The following is a 19,133-nucleotide window of genomic DNA, read 5'->3' as shown; positions in this document are numbered from 1 at the left end:
AACGGGATTCCCAGTGTTTGTGCATCATCAAACTCGCATGCTCATGACAAAATAAAAGGCTGAGTGCTTGAACGTGCATGAGACGGAATGGCACTAATGGGGCTTTTCCACTGCACGGTACAACTCGACTCGACTCTGCTCGCTTTTTGGGGGTTTTCCACTGTGGATAGTACCTGGAACCTGGTACTTTTTTAGTACCACCTCGGTCGAGGTTCCAAGCGAGCCGAGCCGATACTAAATGTGACGTCAAAATCCTGCAGATCACTGATTGGTCAGAGAGAATCGTCACTACCGGCGTCACTAGACTTGCGAGACGGGACATCAACACGCTAGTTTTAAAGTTAGCAACAGCGATATCATTTGTTCATGCGACCTTTAAATTGTAAAAAGAAATGGCTGTGCGCAAAAGCCCGGCGTGGTCAATAAACGAGATGCAGACGTTCCTCTCATTAGCGACGAACGAAACGATTCGAAACGAAAAGGAAGTGTCTCAGCTGTTGGCCGCACACGGCTACCACCGGACCTACCAACAGTGTAGGGAAAAGTAAAAAATAAATAAAATTGATTACAGAACCATCAAGGACCACAACAGCCGGAGTGTTGCAACAAATATGGCAATATACCGGCGAGCAATGGGAGGGAGAGTGCCTTGGACTCAGCCACGGCGATATTGGAGTCCACGATGGAGGATGGTACGTTTTGTTACGTTAACTCTATACTCTGCTTGAGAGCTTCACTTTATTTAGTTGACCAGCTACTGGAAAGCTTCTAAAACAACCAGGCCAATTTAACTGTTACACTTGTGTAAAATCACCATGCAACAACTGCTTTATGCAGCACAATGAGCTAGTAGCTAACAGCTAGCGGTCGTGTTATTGTTTATTGTTTTGTGTCGCGTTTAAGATGATGTCACGGCAGTAGAGGTGGCGCATCTATGATGATCAGCCTATAATCCCACCCACGTTGAGGCGGCACTAAACTGCAGTGGAAAAGCAAGCTCAGAAAAGTAAAGCAAGCAGAGTCGAGTCGAACCGTAACGTGTGGTGGAAAAGTACCATAAGACAAAGAAGGTATACTCTAGCCTTTAGGCAGCAACTCAGAAGGCTCGATTCACAAGTGAAAGTATCTTAGAGGGCAGCATCATGATGCCCTAAAAATATGAAAATAGATTCAGAAAGCGAAGATTCAATGTGAAGAAAATTTTTAGCAGTTACAAAAAGACATAAAATAACCAATCACCCCCTCCCCCACCCCCACCCCCGCACGCAAGTCCATCGTTCAATGACCCCTCCCAAAATCCATGCAATATATACAGTATCTACAAAAAGAAACCAAACATTAAGTCTCAACATGACCAGAACGAATTTCAAATGTAAATTGTAAAAAAAAAAAACATTCTTATATACAACAATGAGCACGTTTACATGCACACCAATACGCTGATAACTACCAAAAATCAGCTTCTTCAAAAAATCAGACAATGCAAGAACACAGTGTTTACAAGAGAGTTGAAATAATCGGATAGTCTGTGCTTTTGATGTCGAAACATAAACAGGCTTGCGCACAACACTTGTGCACATTGGATAAACCGGTAAGAATGTTGGTAAAAATGTGTAAATGCAATGCAATGCAATATCAGGGTAATGGCCAAAAATCGACCAGTGTAGATCGGCTTATGCTTAAACCGTTTATGATATTACCCTGATAAAGGAACACCGTTTAAGGTGTTTACATGACCACATGCACGTAAAATCGCACATGTAAACACGCTTAGTGTAAGAATGGTTTTTCAGAAAATGTACACCGCTCGTGTTGAAATTCAATGTTTTTTTACGTCAACACCAACTTTACAAATAAAATAAAATAATAATAAGCAAATGATTTACCTTTCAACAGTTCAGAATAATATTACAAATGCTGTGTATTTAAAAACTACCAAAATATACATTATTTGTCCCGTCTTTGTTTAGTAAATTTGAATCTCACATATTTGTTCATGGTTGTTTAGATTTGTTAGGAACCTTTACGCGCAATAAAGGTCACGAAAACAAATCCCGATCGTTTCAGTTTAGTTTCTCTGTTCCCCTCTCTCTCTCTTTCTCTCCATCACTCCATTTCTTACAGCATGAGTACGATAAAAACATAAAATACAGTCAGCAAAAACATTGTGACAAATGTGAAAAAAAACGTGTCAAAATAAACCCCAGGGAAACGGAATTCTTTGCGCGTTTCCCCGTGTACAATCCAAAATTACTGTTCTGACAAAGTTTTTTTCTTCTTCATTTTTTTGTTACAATAGACAGACGGCAGCATATCATGAACCAGTCGCTCAAAACATTACACGTCAGAAATAAAACAAGCGATGAGGAAAACAAAAAGGGTTATGTTAGTAGAGAATGGAGGAAATGAGGTGGAGAAAAAGGCGTTAACTCCAGAATGGAGTCGGGAGGGAACGCAGCCGCCCATGGGTTCGTCCCGTCATCAGCAGTGGTCGCGTTTCACAAGCTTGTCTGTTACTCCTCCCATGCTGGATGCTGATTGGATGCCCCTCAGTGGTAGCCATTGGTAAAGGCAGTGGCAATCAAAGGACCCTGGGAGAAGAGACAGAATGTTCCGGGTTCGGTACGGTACTTGTGGCACGATATTGCTTACAAAGGAAAATAACAATTAGCAACAAACATCACATTTACTGTAAAGCTCTTACAATAGAAGTCTATGGGGCAAGGCATTCTGGACAAAAATGCTTATAATAATCCTTTCATACGAAAATTTATGAAATTTTGCGCTGTCAATTTAACCCTTAAATGCATGGACATTTTTCCAAACACTTACATATTCGGGTGCTTAAAGACCCGGTGCTTATATCTATCAAAAATGGATGAACAAAATTCCCAGATTGTGTAAAAGCTTTAACTTTTTTAAAAAGTTTTAATGATATATATTTTGATGTTTTGTTTTTCACAAATTAAAGAGATCAAATCAAGGACAAATCAAGAACAGGATTTATTATTTTCACGCTGGCTGTCAAACACATTTTAATTGCCACACATAATCTTCACATGTGTAAATTATGTGTATCTTATGTGTATTTTGTCATGCACTTGTTGAGTCTAAATAGATTCACAACTTACATTATTTCAGTTGCCCAAATGGCAATAGTCAAATTATACTTTTCATGTGCTATACTTGCTATAGTTTACTTCCATGTTGCTTTTTCATCAAATAGCAATGTCAAATGTAAATCAAGTCGATCACTGAAACAACAGCGCCACCTTAAGTAAGAAATAACATGTATATTATGTGTGTGTATATGCATATAAAATACTGATAATTCACCATTGTTGATAATTCACTGTTGCACAGAAAGTCAACATGATATAGTATTTATTTGTATGTATATAGTACTCATTTCTCTCGTTATACACAAAGAAATAGATGTCATGTGATAGCAAACTTAAATAGATATGAAATAATTATAACAAATATAATTTATGGAAGTGCAAAAAAAAAAAAAAACGACACTCTTACATACCTTGAGGCTCTAGAGACACTATACACTTTTGGTACTTTATTATTATTACATTATTAATTTTTATTTTGTGTTTTTTAAATTATTAATTTGTGTCTTACACTATTTATAAGAGATAGATTGAGGATTACTAAAGAGGTGTGGGCACAACTCCAAAAAATGTTTGAGGGAGAGGGGCTGGAATGAGGTCCCGGGTCTCTAAAGACCAGAGGTATGCGTTTAAGGGTTAATATAAATAGCATAAATTATATAATAATATAATTATATAAATAGCATAACTTTGCATGGGCAAAGTTGGTAAGCGATTTGACCATATTAGTCTCATTTTAGCACATATAATGTTAAGATTTTGTGGTTATACTTTCAAAACAGTTTGCATTTTAATGTTTATCTCAGTGCAATTCCTTGCCACATAGATTTCCCCTGTAAGTGTATAAATGTAAATGTGATTTCTGTTTGTTGCAGCTGATTATAAACATGTGTGTTTATGTCCGATTCTACCTACCCCGAGTCCATGTCCGAACCCTGTGCTGGGGGCGGGGCTTGCCGCACTGATATAGCCGCTGAGTCCTGAATCCTGATTGGCTGCTGCATACAGTTCTGCCATTGGCCCAGGACTGCTGGTGCCCAGGAAGCCAGCTGTACGTGAGGGGTTAGAGCCTATGACAAAATGTCATTCAAATGTGCTTTTACAACATTAAGAAGGAAGCGTATAATAAATACCTTAACGATGCTAAACTAACTTAAACTCAAGCCAAATTGATTTATATGGCACATCTAAGAGTATAAATTAGGAACTGACTCAGTGGAAAGTCTAATGCACTGATATTTAAATGTAAATACTTTTGGAAGGTATAAAACATAATAGACAGCGGGGGAATTAAGTGTCTACTGAGGTTTAACACGCATTGTCTTTAAGTAAAAATACAACTTTAAACATATAATCATGATCAATGGTTCTGTACCTCTGACAACCGCTGCAGCTGCGGCCGCTGCCATTGGTCCATAGGCTGTCAGTGGAATGGCTGCAGAACACACACAAAATCCATTATATCCTGTTGTTGTTGTTGTTGTTGTTTTTACGTAGGTTTAAATTTTGCAAATCAATTCAGCAATAATTAGTTAATACACTATAAACATATAAAACGTAGAACAATAAGAAAAAAAAAAAAAATATATATATATATATATATATATATATATATATATATATATATATATATATATATATATATATATTTGTGGCAGGGAGTACACACCTGGTCCCGTATTAGGCTAATCAAGCCTACCGTGAGGGATAAAGGTCGACTGCAGAGGATTGTGCGGGAGAGAGAGATCATTTACGGACATGTCCGTCATGTGTGTGTTTATGTTGTCTTTTAAGTTTATCATTAAACTATTATTTATATTGAAAAGCCGGTTCTCGCCTCCTCCTTTCCATTGATCCCTTTACACTGGTGCCGAAGCCCGGGAAGGAGGAGGGATACGCCGTAGTAGAGTTCTCGCCACTACCGTCCACCCAAACGGAGCAGCCGCGGCCATCTGCCGGGGGACGAGGAGCCCAGCCGCCTGAAAGAGGACGTTGGCCCCCGACCGCGAGGGGAGAAGGGGCTCCTAACCGACCGCCTGGAGCGGTCAGGGCCGCTGCCAGGAGTGGAGGAGTTCCCTACCAGCCGCTGAAACGCGGCAGGGTTTAAGAACGCCGACCGCGAGCGGGGAGGGGCTCACTGCCGACCGCCTGGAGCGGGAGAACCGCTGCCAGGGGCGGGGGAGACCACTTCTGTTCCCCGAGACCGTCCGCCAGGGGCTGGAGGTCTGCCTCTGATCCACCCGGAGAGGCGCGGCTGTCGTCCGATAGAGGGTGGAGGAGTGGCCAAGGAACAAACTACGGCATATCGGAGAACTGGCCAGTAAGAGTTTTTTTTTTCATCTCTCTCTCCTCTCTCTCTCTCACTGTCGCTCTGCGTTGGCCTTTTCCCTCTCTTTTAAATTTTAGTGTTTTTTTGGGGGGTACTACACTGTTACAGGAAGTACCCCCCCATTTAAATTATTTCTGTTTCCCTCCCCTTGTCCCCTCCCTTGTCCAGGTAGATGGGGATGACCTGCCGGCAGACTAGGCTTAAAGCACGCCCTCCCCCAGGGAAAGAGGTCTGATTAGCCTAATACGGGACCGGGTGAGTATGATCACGACCCGGCCCCGCCCTCCGCCCTGCCACAATGCTGTAAAAAAGATTGTTAATTGTAAGCTCTTGACACCTAATCCATTAACTAATGTTAATAAGCATAACCATTTTGTAAAGTGTTTCCAATTAGTTTTTGTTCTTTATCCGATTTAATATACAGTATATAATATATTTCATATAATTCTTCAAAATCTTTTTTTTAAATATATCAATAATTTTTTGCTCTCTAAAAGTCAGCGTTACATCAAAATGGGCTCTATTTACTTTCTTAATAAATGTTGCTGGTCTTATTATGCTTTTATTGTTATATTTCATGAACCAATTAAATACTGGTGGATATAATCAAGTCCCATCTTCTATTATTTCCACTGAATGTTTAGTCTAACATTACGGATGTTAAATGCATTGTGAATGCCGTTTCACGCTGTCTTTAAAAGTGTAAATCACATGTCGGCGAACCCGAACACATGACTGGCTCGTTTTTCTGTCGGCTGCTCCGCTAAATGTTTTATTGTTATATTGTTTACAAAGTTTAGGGCTGTCACAGAGTCAGGTGTGATTTCTCAGGACACCTATTTCAGTGATATCTGTCAGGTAATCGGGACATTTTATGTGCGGTATTCGTAAAAATCACTCACAACAGCACCTTAAACTGATTGAATACAGTATCTAATTATATCCATTACTTCAAGTTCTTCTGAATTAAAAACGAACACAACACACCTTGTGGCCAAATCCACGTTTCTAGTTGAAAAGCATTAATATCACTACGTTTCCATTTACATTTATTCATTTGGCAGATGCTTTTATCCAAAGCGACGTACAGTGCACTTATTACAGGGACAATCCCCCCGGAGCAACCTGGATTTAAGTGCCTTACTCCAGGTTGCTCCGGAGTAAGGCACGTTTCTGCCTCTCATCCACACTGAAACGTGACTTCCCTCCGGCACAAACGGGGCGTTTCGAAAACACTCTCCATTACCGCATACTTGTAAAACGATGAAGTGAGGAAACTGAAAACTGAGTTTGAAACGAAAACCGATATGTTTTTACGTTTATGTCTCTCATTCACACTGGAATGGCATTTTCCTCCATTGAAAAAACGGGGGCGTTTCAAAAACACTCCACATTACCACATAATTTGGAAAACAATGATGTTGGGAAACTGAATAATGAGTTTTCAAAAGACAAAGAATACGTTTTTATTTTCGCTATGTTTACGCCTCTCATGCAGGGCTGGACTGGTAATCTGGCATACCGGGCATTTTCCCGGTGGGCCGACACACTTTGGGGCCGATCAGGGGCCGGACTGGCCATCGGGAGGACCGAGCGGGCCGCGATAAGCAAAAATGAGCCGGCGCGTTATGCATAATGGACCACAAAATGCCGCGATACGTTCATTTTATCCCAAATATGTCAAATTCCGTGACATTCAGCATTTGAACGTTTTTATGACTGGACTGATTTTCCTCCACCGAAAACAAACCGTTTAAAAAGTCGTCCTCCATTGCCGAATACACTGGAAAAAAGTCTATGAAAATGCATTGATTCCGCTTTAACAGCTTTTTCCTGCAACGAAAACAGCATTACCGCATACACTGAAAAACGATGAAAGCGTAGTTTTCAAACAAAAACGGTTCAGTGTGGACAAGGCCTTCCTTTGATTCTTAAGAGTTTCTACTGAGATAAGGGGAAAAACATTGACTCAGTGCGTTTGTGTACATGTGTTCATGTGTTTGTGTGCAGGTATGTGTGTTTATGCGTGCACACACAGAGAGCTGCTTGTAAAGCCAGAGGAGCGACAAACCTGTGATCTCAGGATGGTGTGAGGAGGTCAGAAGGGGGGCCCGCTCTAAATGGAATTCTAGAACAGAAACGGCACAAGAGAGGTTTGTGAATACACACCAAGTAAAAAAAAAAACACACACACACACACACACACACACACACACACACACAGTGTTTTTACACATGTTGTCCTATCTACGCAAACACAAACACAAGTGCACCATGAAAGGAGTCTTTAAAAAGAGGGAAACACACATGAATGTGCACAGAAACACACACAGGGAAGCAACTTACAGCCAGGTGTAGCTGCAACACACGAGGAAAGAAGTGATAGATTGAGGTGCAGAAGGACACAAGGAACAAAACGCACAGGGAAGAGAAGAGAAACGAGGGGATGTCATTAGAGTGCTGGTCGTATAGTGTTAAATATGGAGCCAAATGAAGGTTAGTATTAAGGACAGAGTGAAATAATTGCTTCTGAAATAACTGGTTATATTATATTCCAAAAAAACATGCTGTTCCACTGAAAAATAAAAAACCTTCTACTAAAAATGATCTTAAAGCTGAAGTGTTACTTTCTTGATGTTTAAATACTTTCTTGCATCCCAGCTTAATATGCAGAGACAACTATAAGAATGTCATTTGTAGGTTAATGGCCTTGAATACTGTAAACACTTTAAAGATCCTCTGTTTGTTCGAGTGGCCCATCAGCACAACACAACAACCTAACACAACCAGTGGTGTGAGATGGGGCGGGACAATATGTTTGTTCAATCAGCAGCAGACAGGGGGGCATATTCAAAAAGCTGTTCAAAAACAATGTTTATTTCAATATATCAGTTACTGATATAAAGCAAGTAGTATTTGACTGGTCATGTGATTTTAACATGGCCGCCCCCATGTGTGGACCCTCTCCATGTAGAATAAAACGGCTTTTATAAGATTATAAAGTCCTCATCTTGTGTAAGTGCTCGTGATTGTAAACATACTTCTTCACGAGTAAAAATGTTTTAATGAGAAATTTTAAAGAGGGTTGCTCCTTTAAGAAAGTTTAAATATTTTTACTGAAAAACAAGACAGAAAATATTGACTAAGAAGGTGGTTTTTGCGGCGTGCCATCCTCTGAAATCTACACGCAATGTATTTTAACAAGCGTTTCAATCAAATGAGCAATTATCAGTTTCTAAGGGTTATTGTTTTAATCATTTGTGCATCCCATTTTGTCATGGCGCAGGTGACTGGCTCACTGAACTGTTTTAACCCATATTAATCCACTGAATGAATGAGAGCTAGTATTAACTAGTATTGACACAGGAAGTTGGGCTTACCGGGAAACTGGTAGGTGTATCCCGGTGTAATTCCAGTGTAGCCACGGCTGGCATAGGTAGTGGCTTGGAAACCTGGGTAACCTTAAAAATGAAGAAATACAGTGTCATTTTTACAATTCTTCTGTAACAGAACTGACATTTATAGGTATTCATTTTGCTGGTTTAGCTGGTGGGCCAGCAAAGCCATGTTGCTTACCAGCAAAACTTATATGCTAATACTGGAAACCAAAACCCTAAAAGGAGGCAGAATGATACCCAAAAATATACGCTAAAGTGCGGTAACCAACATCGATTGCAAGCCGCCAAAATGCGATAAGGTATTAAATATTTGGTGCATTAATACAGAATGGGGGTTCAATTCAAGCATCTTGCCCTCCAACCATTCTAGCAAGCTAGATGTCATGGGACATTTTGCTGCCTGCTGAAATACAGAACAATAGGCCTATGGGACGTCCCGTCGTCATTTTGGCCAAAATGTGGGATGCCCTGGCTAAAAGGGGACAGTTGCAAACCCAAACAGCAACCAATACTGCATATGCCACTTCTCCCATGTTTTAGCCGTTGTCTGTGGCGAATGTGTTCATTACTTGGAGACTGCCCACATGACAAATATAATCAATGGCAAAACATCCACTGCTAAACTTCACGCATGGAAAATATATGCAAGTTTGCATTGTTACTATGACAAATAATGTGGATGTGCTAGCAAAAAATATCAGACTGAAGGGAAAAAAAATGTCCTTGCAGTATGAACAAAGCCTAACATCACCGTTTGCCAAAGTATGCTGTTATTGAAAGTGGTGGAGTATTTTCGTTGGACGAAAATGCCATTTTAGTGTGGGTGAGAGGTGAGAGGTCATTTCAAATGTAAATGTTTAAGCGTGGACATGGCCTCAGTCACCATCCACTTTCATTACATCGTTTTGCCACTTAATGAAAATGAATAGTGACTGAGGCTAACATTCTGCCAAACATCTCCTTCTGTGTTCCAAAGAAGAAAGAAAGTCATTAAGGTATGGAACAACATGAGGGTGACTAATTTATGACCGAATTTAAATTTTTGGGTGAACTATACCTTTAAATATATTGATAAAAATATGTTAAAAGTTTTCTTTCCTGTTTTCATTCAGATACTGTTTGCACACACACACACACACACACACACACACACACACACACACACACACACACACTTAATAAGCAGCTCCCTTTTGTAAACCGCAGGTGGCGCCAAACTCTCATCAGACAACTGAAACTCTCCACTGATCCAGTGTTAACTCTGTTTTTTGAGTTCACAGAGACGAATCATCCTTTCACTCTAGATGTCAACTCACCCAGCATGCCGATTCCCAGCATGAATGCATCCATGCCATAGGGCATCACCCTGGAGCGACCCCGTGCCGTACCTGTCGGTGACATCACTTCCTTTGGCTGTGCCTTTTTGCATTCAACCTTCAAAGGAAGCCACAGACAATCATCACCTAAAAAATGCTACTGAATGTGATGCTAAATATTAAAAATGTCCTAGATGTTAGAAATATGGGGGCAAAAATGCCTGTTTTTATGTTATACTCTGTATACTATAAAATGTGATGTTTTCCAATAAAGTAAGATGTTTTCTAGCAGAGTATTTATTATTGTATTATATATTGTGCATTATTTACAGCTAGTTTTGCATTTTATAATGATTTGATTATAGATGTTATAACCACAATTGTTCAGATTTCATTTCAAAATATATTCATTTCAAGTTTTTGACAAAAAACACACACACACACACACACACACACACACACACACTCTTTCAAAAGCAGGGACACACTCACCATCTTGTTGTTGATCTCATGAAAGTGGATCTCGCAGACCTTTTCAACCACATCTTCATTCTCAAAGGTCACAAAGCCGAAACCTGCAGAGCAGACAAATGCACGACATCTAAATCAAACGATACTTTCAAACATTATTTTCTCCTCTTGTCTTGTCTTCCGTACAAATATCTACCTGTAAATATTCTTAAAACAAAATACATTAACTTGAGAATCTTAAGATTTAAGACTTGTTTTCTTAAATTAAGCAGATTTTTCTTACCCCGTTGTCATTGTCATACCTCATTAAATGTTTCAATAAGAAAATTTGCCAACGGGGGTAACAAAAATAAGCTCTGAAATCCCTTTCTGGCCCTTTAAGCTCTGAAGGAGTTTTTAAAGATTTCCTGTTTCAACGGGATACCCAAAATTAAAGGCTTATAACTCAACAAAAACCTAAACAAAAAACAAGGAGGGTCAAGTGTTTGGTATCATTGTAAACACAACTTTTCAAATGTTTTAATGATATAGCTTATTAAACATTTTGAGACTCTCAGACTAAGAAACTGTTGAAAAACCACAAAAAACTGATACAAAAATATACTTTCTTATTTGTGTAAATATGGTGGCTCTGAAAAACTGCTTTTGATTAGTTTCTAATCATGTCATCTGTATCTGAGAAAACTTTGTGTTGATATGACAAAGCAATCAAAAGTTACGAGATTACAAAAATAATCTATCATAGCGTCCAAAAACTTCTCTGTGTACCTGGCAATACAAATAATACATAATAATTTTATTTAAAATCTAATTACACATGCAAACACAACAATGACTAAAGGTTTGCATAGCATGAAGACATGATTTTAGTAATGAGATTTGTCAGTATGAGTTTCATTCTGTGTCATTTGAGTCATCATTGAGTCTGTGTCATGTATTTGGCGCCATCTCCTGGCGACATTGTGCTTCATGTGGATTATCTAATGATCTCTATATCCGATTACCTTGTGTGTAGGCTCGTTTGGAAGATAATAACCTCCTCTAAATAAAGATAGGAAATTGTATGTTCGGTTTATGGTATATTAGTATAAGTGAAAATGTGGCATATAAGCAACACCAACATAAATTGTCAAAGACATACAATGTACTTAGCTATTATTCGCTATATTTACAGAAATTTATGCTGTAACAGAAAATTAAGCTGTAATGTCTTACATTCGTAATTGTGTTTGATGAAAAACGTGATTGTAGATTATGTCTTAAAAAAAATATTATTTGTCTCTAGACCCCCAGTGAGCAAGCCAAAGGCGAACATGCAGTATAGAACATGTTTGTCTTGTCCAATTGAATCCTGGCACCACTTTTCCGCTTTGTCTGCTCTCTCATTCTCTCTATTCACTTTTGTTGTTTACACCTGTTCATGTCCTCAGCTCTTTTCTCCCAGGAGATTTCGCCCTCACCTGCTGAGCTTACCTGTCATACTGGAGGAACATTCTTTAAAGTTCCGCCCACACTTCTGTCACTCTCGCTCAGACAAAACCACAAGCTCCGCCCACCTGCTTTCCTTGCTCAGGTGGAAGACGACTTAACCTCTGAACTACAAACCTGCTCACCTAAACGAAACCTCTCGTACGTACCCTGCATAATCTTCACCAATGCCTCTTAACAGAGAGAAAATGAGAGAAGTAATATGAGATCTCTTTATCTCAATTGTTTCTTTTAGACGGCAGTGAGATTTAATTGAGAGTAAATAGAGATTTTTGTGCTTTTACTTGTAATTAATCTAGGAGAAACATCTGAGACAATGCTGATATCCATTAATAGTCCTTAGCTATGAAATAATAACATTTGTGCAATTCCATTTTTCCTTTAGACGAGACAGAACGAGATCAGAAGAGAAGTCGTCGGAAATAGTAAGAAATATCCCAAACAAGATCTCTTTACTACTTTCTCCTAGGCTGCAAATAGATTCAATGGGGTGTAATTTTAGAGACTATTTGCGCTGATTGAAAATTGACAATTTTTACATCTAAAGAATTTGAGAAGAAACATCTGAGACAAAGTTGAAGCTTCCAGAGCAATGAAGACTTCCTTTAGTAAACGAGAAGAGAAGAGACAAGATGAGAAGTGCAGAGAAAAAACAAGAGACGACATGAGATGAAATGAGAAGAGACAAAACGAGACAAGATGGGAAAGAAAAGAGAAGAGAATGAGAATATAAGCCGTAGAAAACAAATATCACAAATTAGACCTGTTTTTTTTTTTATCCCATTTTTCTCCCTAATTTGGAATGCCCAATTCTCACTACTTAGTAGGTCCGCGTGGTGGCGCGGTAGGTCCTCAGTAGGCCCGCAGTAGGTCCTCAGTTGTCTCCGCTTCTGAGACTGTCAGTCCGTGCATCTTATCACATGGCTTGTTGTGTATGACACCACAGAGACTCACAGCATGTGGAGGCTTATGCTACTCTCTGCGATCCACACACAACTCACCACGCGCCCCATTGAGAGCGAGAACCATTTAATCGTGACCACAAGGAGGTTACCCCATGTGACTCTACCCTCCCTAGCAACCGGGCCAATTTGGTTGCTCAGCACGCCCTGACAAATTAGACCTCTTTAATTTATCAATTGATTATCCGAGAAGAGATTAGATGAAAAGAGCATAGATGAGACAAGAAAGAAAAATCAGAAATGAGATTTCTTTATTATCAATAGTTTCTCCAAGACATTACTGAGACAATGTTGATAAGTCTCCAGAGTTATGAAAGAACACCATTTGAGTAATAACTGTCCCTAGTAAAAGAAGAGATAAGAAGAGAAGAGACGAGAAGAGAAAAAGAAGAGACGGTAAGAAAAAGAAATATCGCAAATGAGTTGGGTGATCTAAAAGTTGTTGAGCGGGTGTCGCTGCATATTGTGGCACCGTTTTGTGGTCCGTTCTGCATAACGCGGCGGCTCACTTTAGCATATCGCAGACCATTCGGCATGTTTCGCTTCTTGCTCATCCGAAATCAGGGAAGGAGGAGGGATGCCCGTCGCGGAGTCCTCGACACTGCCGTCCATCCGGGAGAACACTGGCATCCGCCGGGGGATGGAGTAGCCTGACCGCCCGGACGCGGTGAACGGCCGCCTTCCGCGAGGCGAGTGGGGACTGGACTCCCCGACTGCCTGGAGCGATGGAGCCGCTGCCATGGGCGGAGGAGAGCCCTGCCATCCCCCAGAAACACGGAGAGGTCGAAATGAGACTGCCGTCCGCGAGGGGAGGAGGGAAGTGACTCCCCGACCGCCTGGAGCGGTAGGGCCGCTGCCAGGGGCGGAGGAGTGTCCCCACGGGTCGCCGGGAACGCAGAGGGGCGTTCTGTCCGCCGGGGGTCATGGTTCTGACTCCGGTCCGCCTGGGGAGGAGCGGTCCACCTGAGAGGGTGGAGGAGTGATCGAGGACCATGCGACGGTGTATCAGAGAACCGGCGAGTCTCTCTCTCACTGCTGCTCCGCATTTGCTTTTTCCCTCTCTTTTAAATTTTACAGTGTTTTTTTGGGGGGGGGTACTACGATGTTACAGGAAGTAGCCCCCCTATTTTAATTATTTCTGTTTTCCTCCCCTTGTCCCCTCCCTCATCCAGGTAGACGGGGATGACCTGCTGGCAGACGGGGGGTGTACGTCATGACGGGGGCTCCCCAGCCTGAGAGAATGAGGGAGGAATGTGGCAGGGCGGAGGGTGGGGCCAGGTGGTGATTCTACACACCCGGTCCCTTATCAGGCTAATCAAGCCTCAGAGAGGGATAAAGGCCGACAGCGGAGGATGGTGCGGGAGAGAGAGATTGTTTACGGGCAGCTGTCCATCATGTGTGTGTTTGTATCTTTTGTTTAAGTTTCTCATTAAAGTATTATTTATATCGCCTCCTCCTTGCCCGTCTAAACCCCTTTACAGTATCATAATAATACATTATAATATATCACTAGTCAAGACAGTTAAAAGTTGAGTTAAAAACTGTTGAGGAGAGAGAGAGAGAGAGAGAGAGAGAGAGAGAATGAATCATGGGAGCACTTTAAACATTATGAGCTCTGATGTGCAAGACAATTAAATAAGACATTGTTGTAAGTCGGTCTTTTATTGTAGTAACACCATGGCAAGTAACAACAAAACGAACGGTGATTGGTCGTTTACATGTTCAGACGGCTCCTTCCCATGCAAGAAGGCGATTGGTGAAACAGAAAAACGTATCAGCTGATTATCGGCCTTGGCAATATATCGGTCGACCACAAATCTCCTCTGAGGCTAAGTTGACACTTTTGAGCCTCCTGAGTTATTAAAAAGCAACTTTTAAGCAATAAAATTAGCCTCTGGTTGGAGAAGAAAAGACCTTGTAACAGCAGTTCCTCAATGTCTGTAAGAGCATGTAGACACTTGACTGTTGTTGTATAATTAAATGACTCAACGAGGCTTTGAATGAGAGGAGTGTGTGTGCATTTGCGTGTGCGTGCCCAAACGCCGCCTTACCTCTGTGCCTGTTGGTGGTTTTGTCAAACATTAGCATGGCGTCATCAACCTGCGGACAAAACACACACGCACACAAAAGAGAGGGATGAGACACTTGAAGCCATTACACAGCATGAGGCTCTATTGTGAAGCTCCAGAAAAACAGAGAGGGGTAGCAGATGGAGAGGCCGAGTGGGGAGGGGGAACGGAGAGGGAGAGAGATGGACAGAGAAAGAGAAGAAAGAGAATATGGATGGGAGGGAAAGAAAGGGGTGAGATAAAAGAGGAGAGACCGATAGCTGCAAACAGGAGGTAAAACACTGAAAAATAAAGGGTCTTTATTTTAGACCCCATTAACCCCCTATGGAGTTGCGTTATGGTTCTTTTGGAGATTTTAAAGTTATTGATGTAACATTTGAGGTTCTTCATATCACAATATTGGTTTCTGGGTCCTTTAACGCAGTGGTTCTCAGCTGGTTTTGTTTCAGGAACCAGATTTCACATTAAACATCGAGTGACAACCCAACGCAATACCAAAATAGCATTTCACATTTATGCCATGCAACCGGTCCACATTTTGGGATCTGTCTAATCTGGCTAGTTTCTGAATTTGAGGGTTTGATTGGACCTTTGATGTCAAAAGGTTGGGGGAGTTATGTCAAAAGCTTTATTTTCTCCTGAATAGCTCATAGCCCTATTTATTTTTGCTATCCTTCCAACTATGCATGAATATATGTTTATTTGAATTGCATTCATTTGCATATAAGCTTTGATTTTCTCTGCTTTCTGCGACCCTATCAGAACAGACCCATTCTTGGGTCCCGACCCACCAGTTCAAAGCAGCACAATGACTCTTTTTAAGCTACAATACATAGAGAGTTTTCTAAAGAATATTAATAATATTAAAAGTTCTCTGTGGAACGTCTATATGAGTATTTATTCTTCTCAGATTTTGCAATATTCAGAATCAAGTACAACAGGACATACAATGACAGTGGAACATGTAAACATAACCCTCGCTAATTTCATTAAACAAACATCGATGTTCATTGGCCCTAACGTATACAAATAGCCTGATTCCTGCAAGCTCTCATTCCGTTCACTCCCTCTTTCAGTGTGTGTGTGTGTGTGTGTGTGTGTGTGTGTGCGTCTTTTCGAAAACTTTCTGTCCTGTTCCCCCTTTCTCTTCAAACCCTCTCTAAAGTTTACTATTCCCATGGAGACTGCATCAAGAATTTCAATTAGAAGAATTTACCCCCTTCTCCCATTCTCTCACTTTTTATGAACAGAACAGAGAGAGAGAGAGAGAGAGAGAGAGAGAGAGACAAAGAGTTGAATAATAGCTACTATTACTGGAACTAAATACTTTTTGTCACTCTCGTGTTTTTTTCCCGTAACTATTCACTAACATTGGTTAATGCTTTAGGCATCATGAACTAACAATTAACAATAAGTTCTTTACAGTGTTTATTCATTTTGATTTATGTACATTTATTAAAAGATGATCAAAACCCTATTGATTATATATTGTTTATTGTTAGTTCATGTGAACTAATTGCATTACTTATGTTAATGAAAACAACCTTTTTACAGAATAAAAAGAGTTTTATTTTTGGTACTCTTTTATTTCGATCGGTTCTAGTTTTCTACAAATGACCGTCTTCTACCCATTTAAAGTAGCAAATGTGTTTACTGCCGTGATATCTTTAACACCAGAAAGTATAGTATAATATGTTCTCCTCAGAACTTAAATTCTCTTTTCTATTTCATTTAATCATTTTTTTAATACTCTATGTGTTGTATTCTATTTATTTTCATATTCTTTTCATTCAATTTGATTCTCTTTCTGTGGAGTACTTTGAAAACACTGTTTTAAAAGTTGAAGTTAAAATTAAGCTTAAATTAAGCTTTACTTACTAGAACTGTGTTAAAGCTTGACTATAAATCACGTTTAACCCTTGTGCATCAATAAAGCAAAGTTACTCAGTGGTCCTTAGAGGACAAAAATATCTGTGTCAAAATACTTCCATAAAAATACGATATATTAATATTGTTTTCCATTTTCACTGACTTTCATTTTTTAACCAACATCAGTCCTGATCATAACTACCAAATATTCATGCTTTTTCAGGATTTTAACCCTTAAAATCCCAGTTTGTTTACATAACGCCACTGTTGTTTTTAACACACACAGTAGTGTTTCCATGTGTTATGGGGACTTTCCATAGACATAATGGTTTTTATACTGTACAAACTTTATATTCTATCCCCTAAACCTAACCCTACCCCTAAACCTAACCCTCACAGAAAACTTTCTGCATTTTTACATTTTCAAAAAACATAATTTAGTGTGATTTATAAGCTGTTTTCCTCATGGGGACCGACAAAATGTACCGACATAGTCAAAAGTTTGGGTTTTACTATACTTATGGGGACATTTGGTCCCCACAAAGTGATAAATACACGCTCACACACACACACACACACACACTCTAACATCTATACCTACACATCCACAATTTTAGCTGCATCGTTTATTCAATTGGGCTGCAGTGCTCTATAATACAGTAAAGAGAGAATAGGGAAAAAGCATGTATTTGCTCCATAGGCTAAAACATGGTAAAAATGGCGCCATCTGGTGGAAAATATAAAACAATTTACATTTTTGAAGCCAGGGTTCCTGAATGAAAGTATAATATGATAGAATTCATGATTTTATGCTTTAATGGCACTGGGATCAAATATTGCAGTTTTAATGGGTTTCAATGGGGAAATTTTTGTCCTGAAGGTCCTGAGTGTGACTATTTAGTGTACTCAGTGTATTATAGATGTATTATAGGAACTGAGGTTGAAATTTCAAAATTCTCCCAAAAATACACACCTTTGGCAAAATGTATGCCATTGGCATTAACAGCCAAAATGATCGAAAAAACTAAAATGAAAAAGACAAAAACGTCCCGAAGGTCGCACAAGGGTTAAGCCCAAAGTATACGGTACTTTGGTTTTGACGCGAACGCTTAGCATCTGTTTACAGTCTATTCAAAGTATACTTCAATTGACTGTGCCACACATACGTTGGCGTTTGGTGCATGCACGCTACGACTGTTATGAGAGACTGGACAGTTTATCTTCAGTCCCTATAAAGATGTCTTTATATTACTTTAGACTGGGGTAATACCAGTTTTTCCTGACCTCCTCAAACACGCATTCTTGACGTGCACATCCACTGTCACTTTCATATTCATCTCCTGATTTTTAGCAACAATTATATGTTCTTCAAGCGCATCTTTGTGACACCAACGGCTCAGCTGTGAGTGTCGCCACCTTGTGGACACACTAATTTGTGCAAATAATTCCAGGCGCATAAGTACGCACAGGTTAGAAAAATCGTGCCGCATGCGTCCAGTGCTTGAGCACACTGCTGAAGACCAAATTTGCATCACGTTTCCTGTTCACAGAAGCATAGCACTTGCGTCTAATGTGAACTTTGCTTTTGGCTTTAAAGGTGAAGAGTATAACTATTGCGCCATAATAGTCACTCAGAAAAATGTGCTAAAATAATGGCTGTTTTCAAAACGATTTCCCAAACAACCCCAAAGTTATGTTCAGAAAACAGGTAGATATCTGGTTTGTCCAATACAGAGTTACAGTGTCCAGAGGTTGAAAACACAGGCCTGAGTTCACACATGGATATAATCTCGCTTTATTTATTATGCAACTAAACCATTTGATGGAACTCCACACGATCTGTAAACACGAGCATTGTGAAGCGATTCATAACTTTCTCTTTTCTAAATCTGAGTCCACGTTTTCTGACCAAACTGCTGACAGCTTTTTCCTCTTGACTATAATATCATTTGTGTGTGTGAGAGAGTATCTATTGGCAGAACGGCACCAGTCGAAGCCCTCGAGGGTCACGTGCCAGGCTGTATTTATGTGACCGTGAGGTGCTTTTGGGTGCCACCTGGTTAAACGACCATGGGAAAGGTCAAACACTCTTAGTGTGGATGGGCCGCTGTC

At 40.1% G+C, this 19,133-nt stretch overlaps 1 protein-coding gene across 4 annotated transcripts in view; it reads right to left on the bottom strand.

Moving 5' to 3' along the window:
• Window positions 1-1,275: 1,275 nt before the first annotated feature.
• LOC127623024 (RNA-binding protein Musashi homolog 1) overlaps window positions 1,276-19,133 on the bottom strand; it is a 39,695-nt gene continuing 21,837 nt past the window's right edge. For 2 of the 4 annotated variants that reach the window (XM_052097240.1, XM_052097248.1), the window contains 8 exons: window positions 15,135-15,183; window positions 10,655-10,737; window positions 10,163-10,280; window positions 8,829-8,909; window positions 7,520-7,576; window positions 4,495-4,554; window positions 4,035-4,189; window positions 1,276-2,591 (listed from right to left, as the gene is read on the bottom strand). In XM_052097240.1, the coding sequence (XP_051953200.1) occupies window positions 2,550-2,591; window positions 4,035-4,189; window positions 4,495-4,554; window positions 7,520-7,576; window positions 8,829-8,909; window positions 10,163-10,280; window positions 10,655-10,737; window positions 15,135-15,183 (645 nt within the window). In that variant the 3' untranslated portion in view covers window positions 1,276-2,549. The remainder of the gene's footprint in view (window positions 2,592-4,034; window positions 4,190-4,494; window positions 4,555-7,519; window positions 7,577-8,828; window positions 8,910-10,162; window positions 10,281-10,654; window positions 10,738-15,134; window positions 15,184-19,133) is intronic. The other 2 variants (XM_052097244.1, XM_052097254.1) reach the window with 1 other exon arrangement.

The sequence above is a fragment of the Xyrauchen texanus genome, chromosome 3, assembly GCF_025860055.1.
Source record: "Xyrauchen texanus isolate HMW12.3.18 chromosome 3, RBS_HiC_50CHRs, whole genome shotgun sequence".
NCBI lineage: Eukaryota > Metazoa > Chordata > Actinopteri > Cypriniformes > Catostomidae > Xyrauchen > Xyrauchen texanus.
This window is presented reverse-complemented; position numbering and strand designations above follow the sequence as displayed.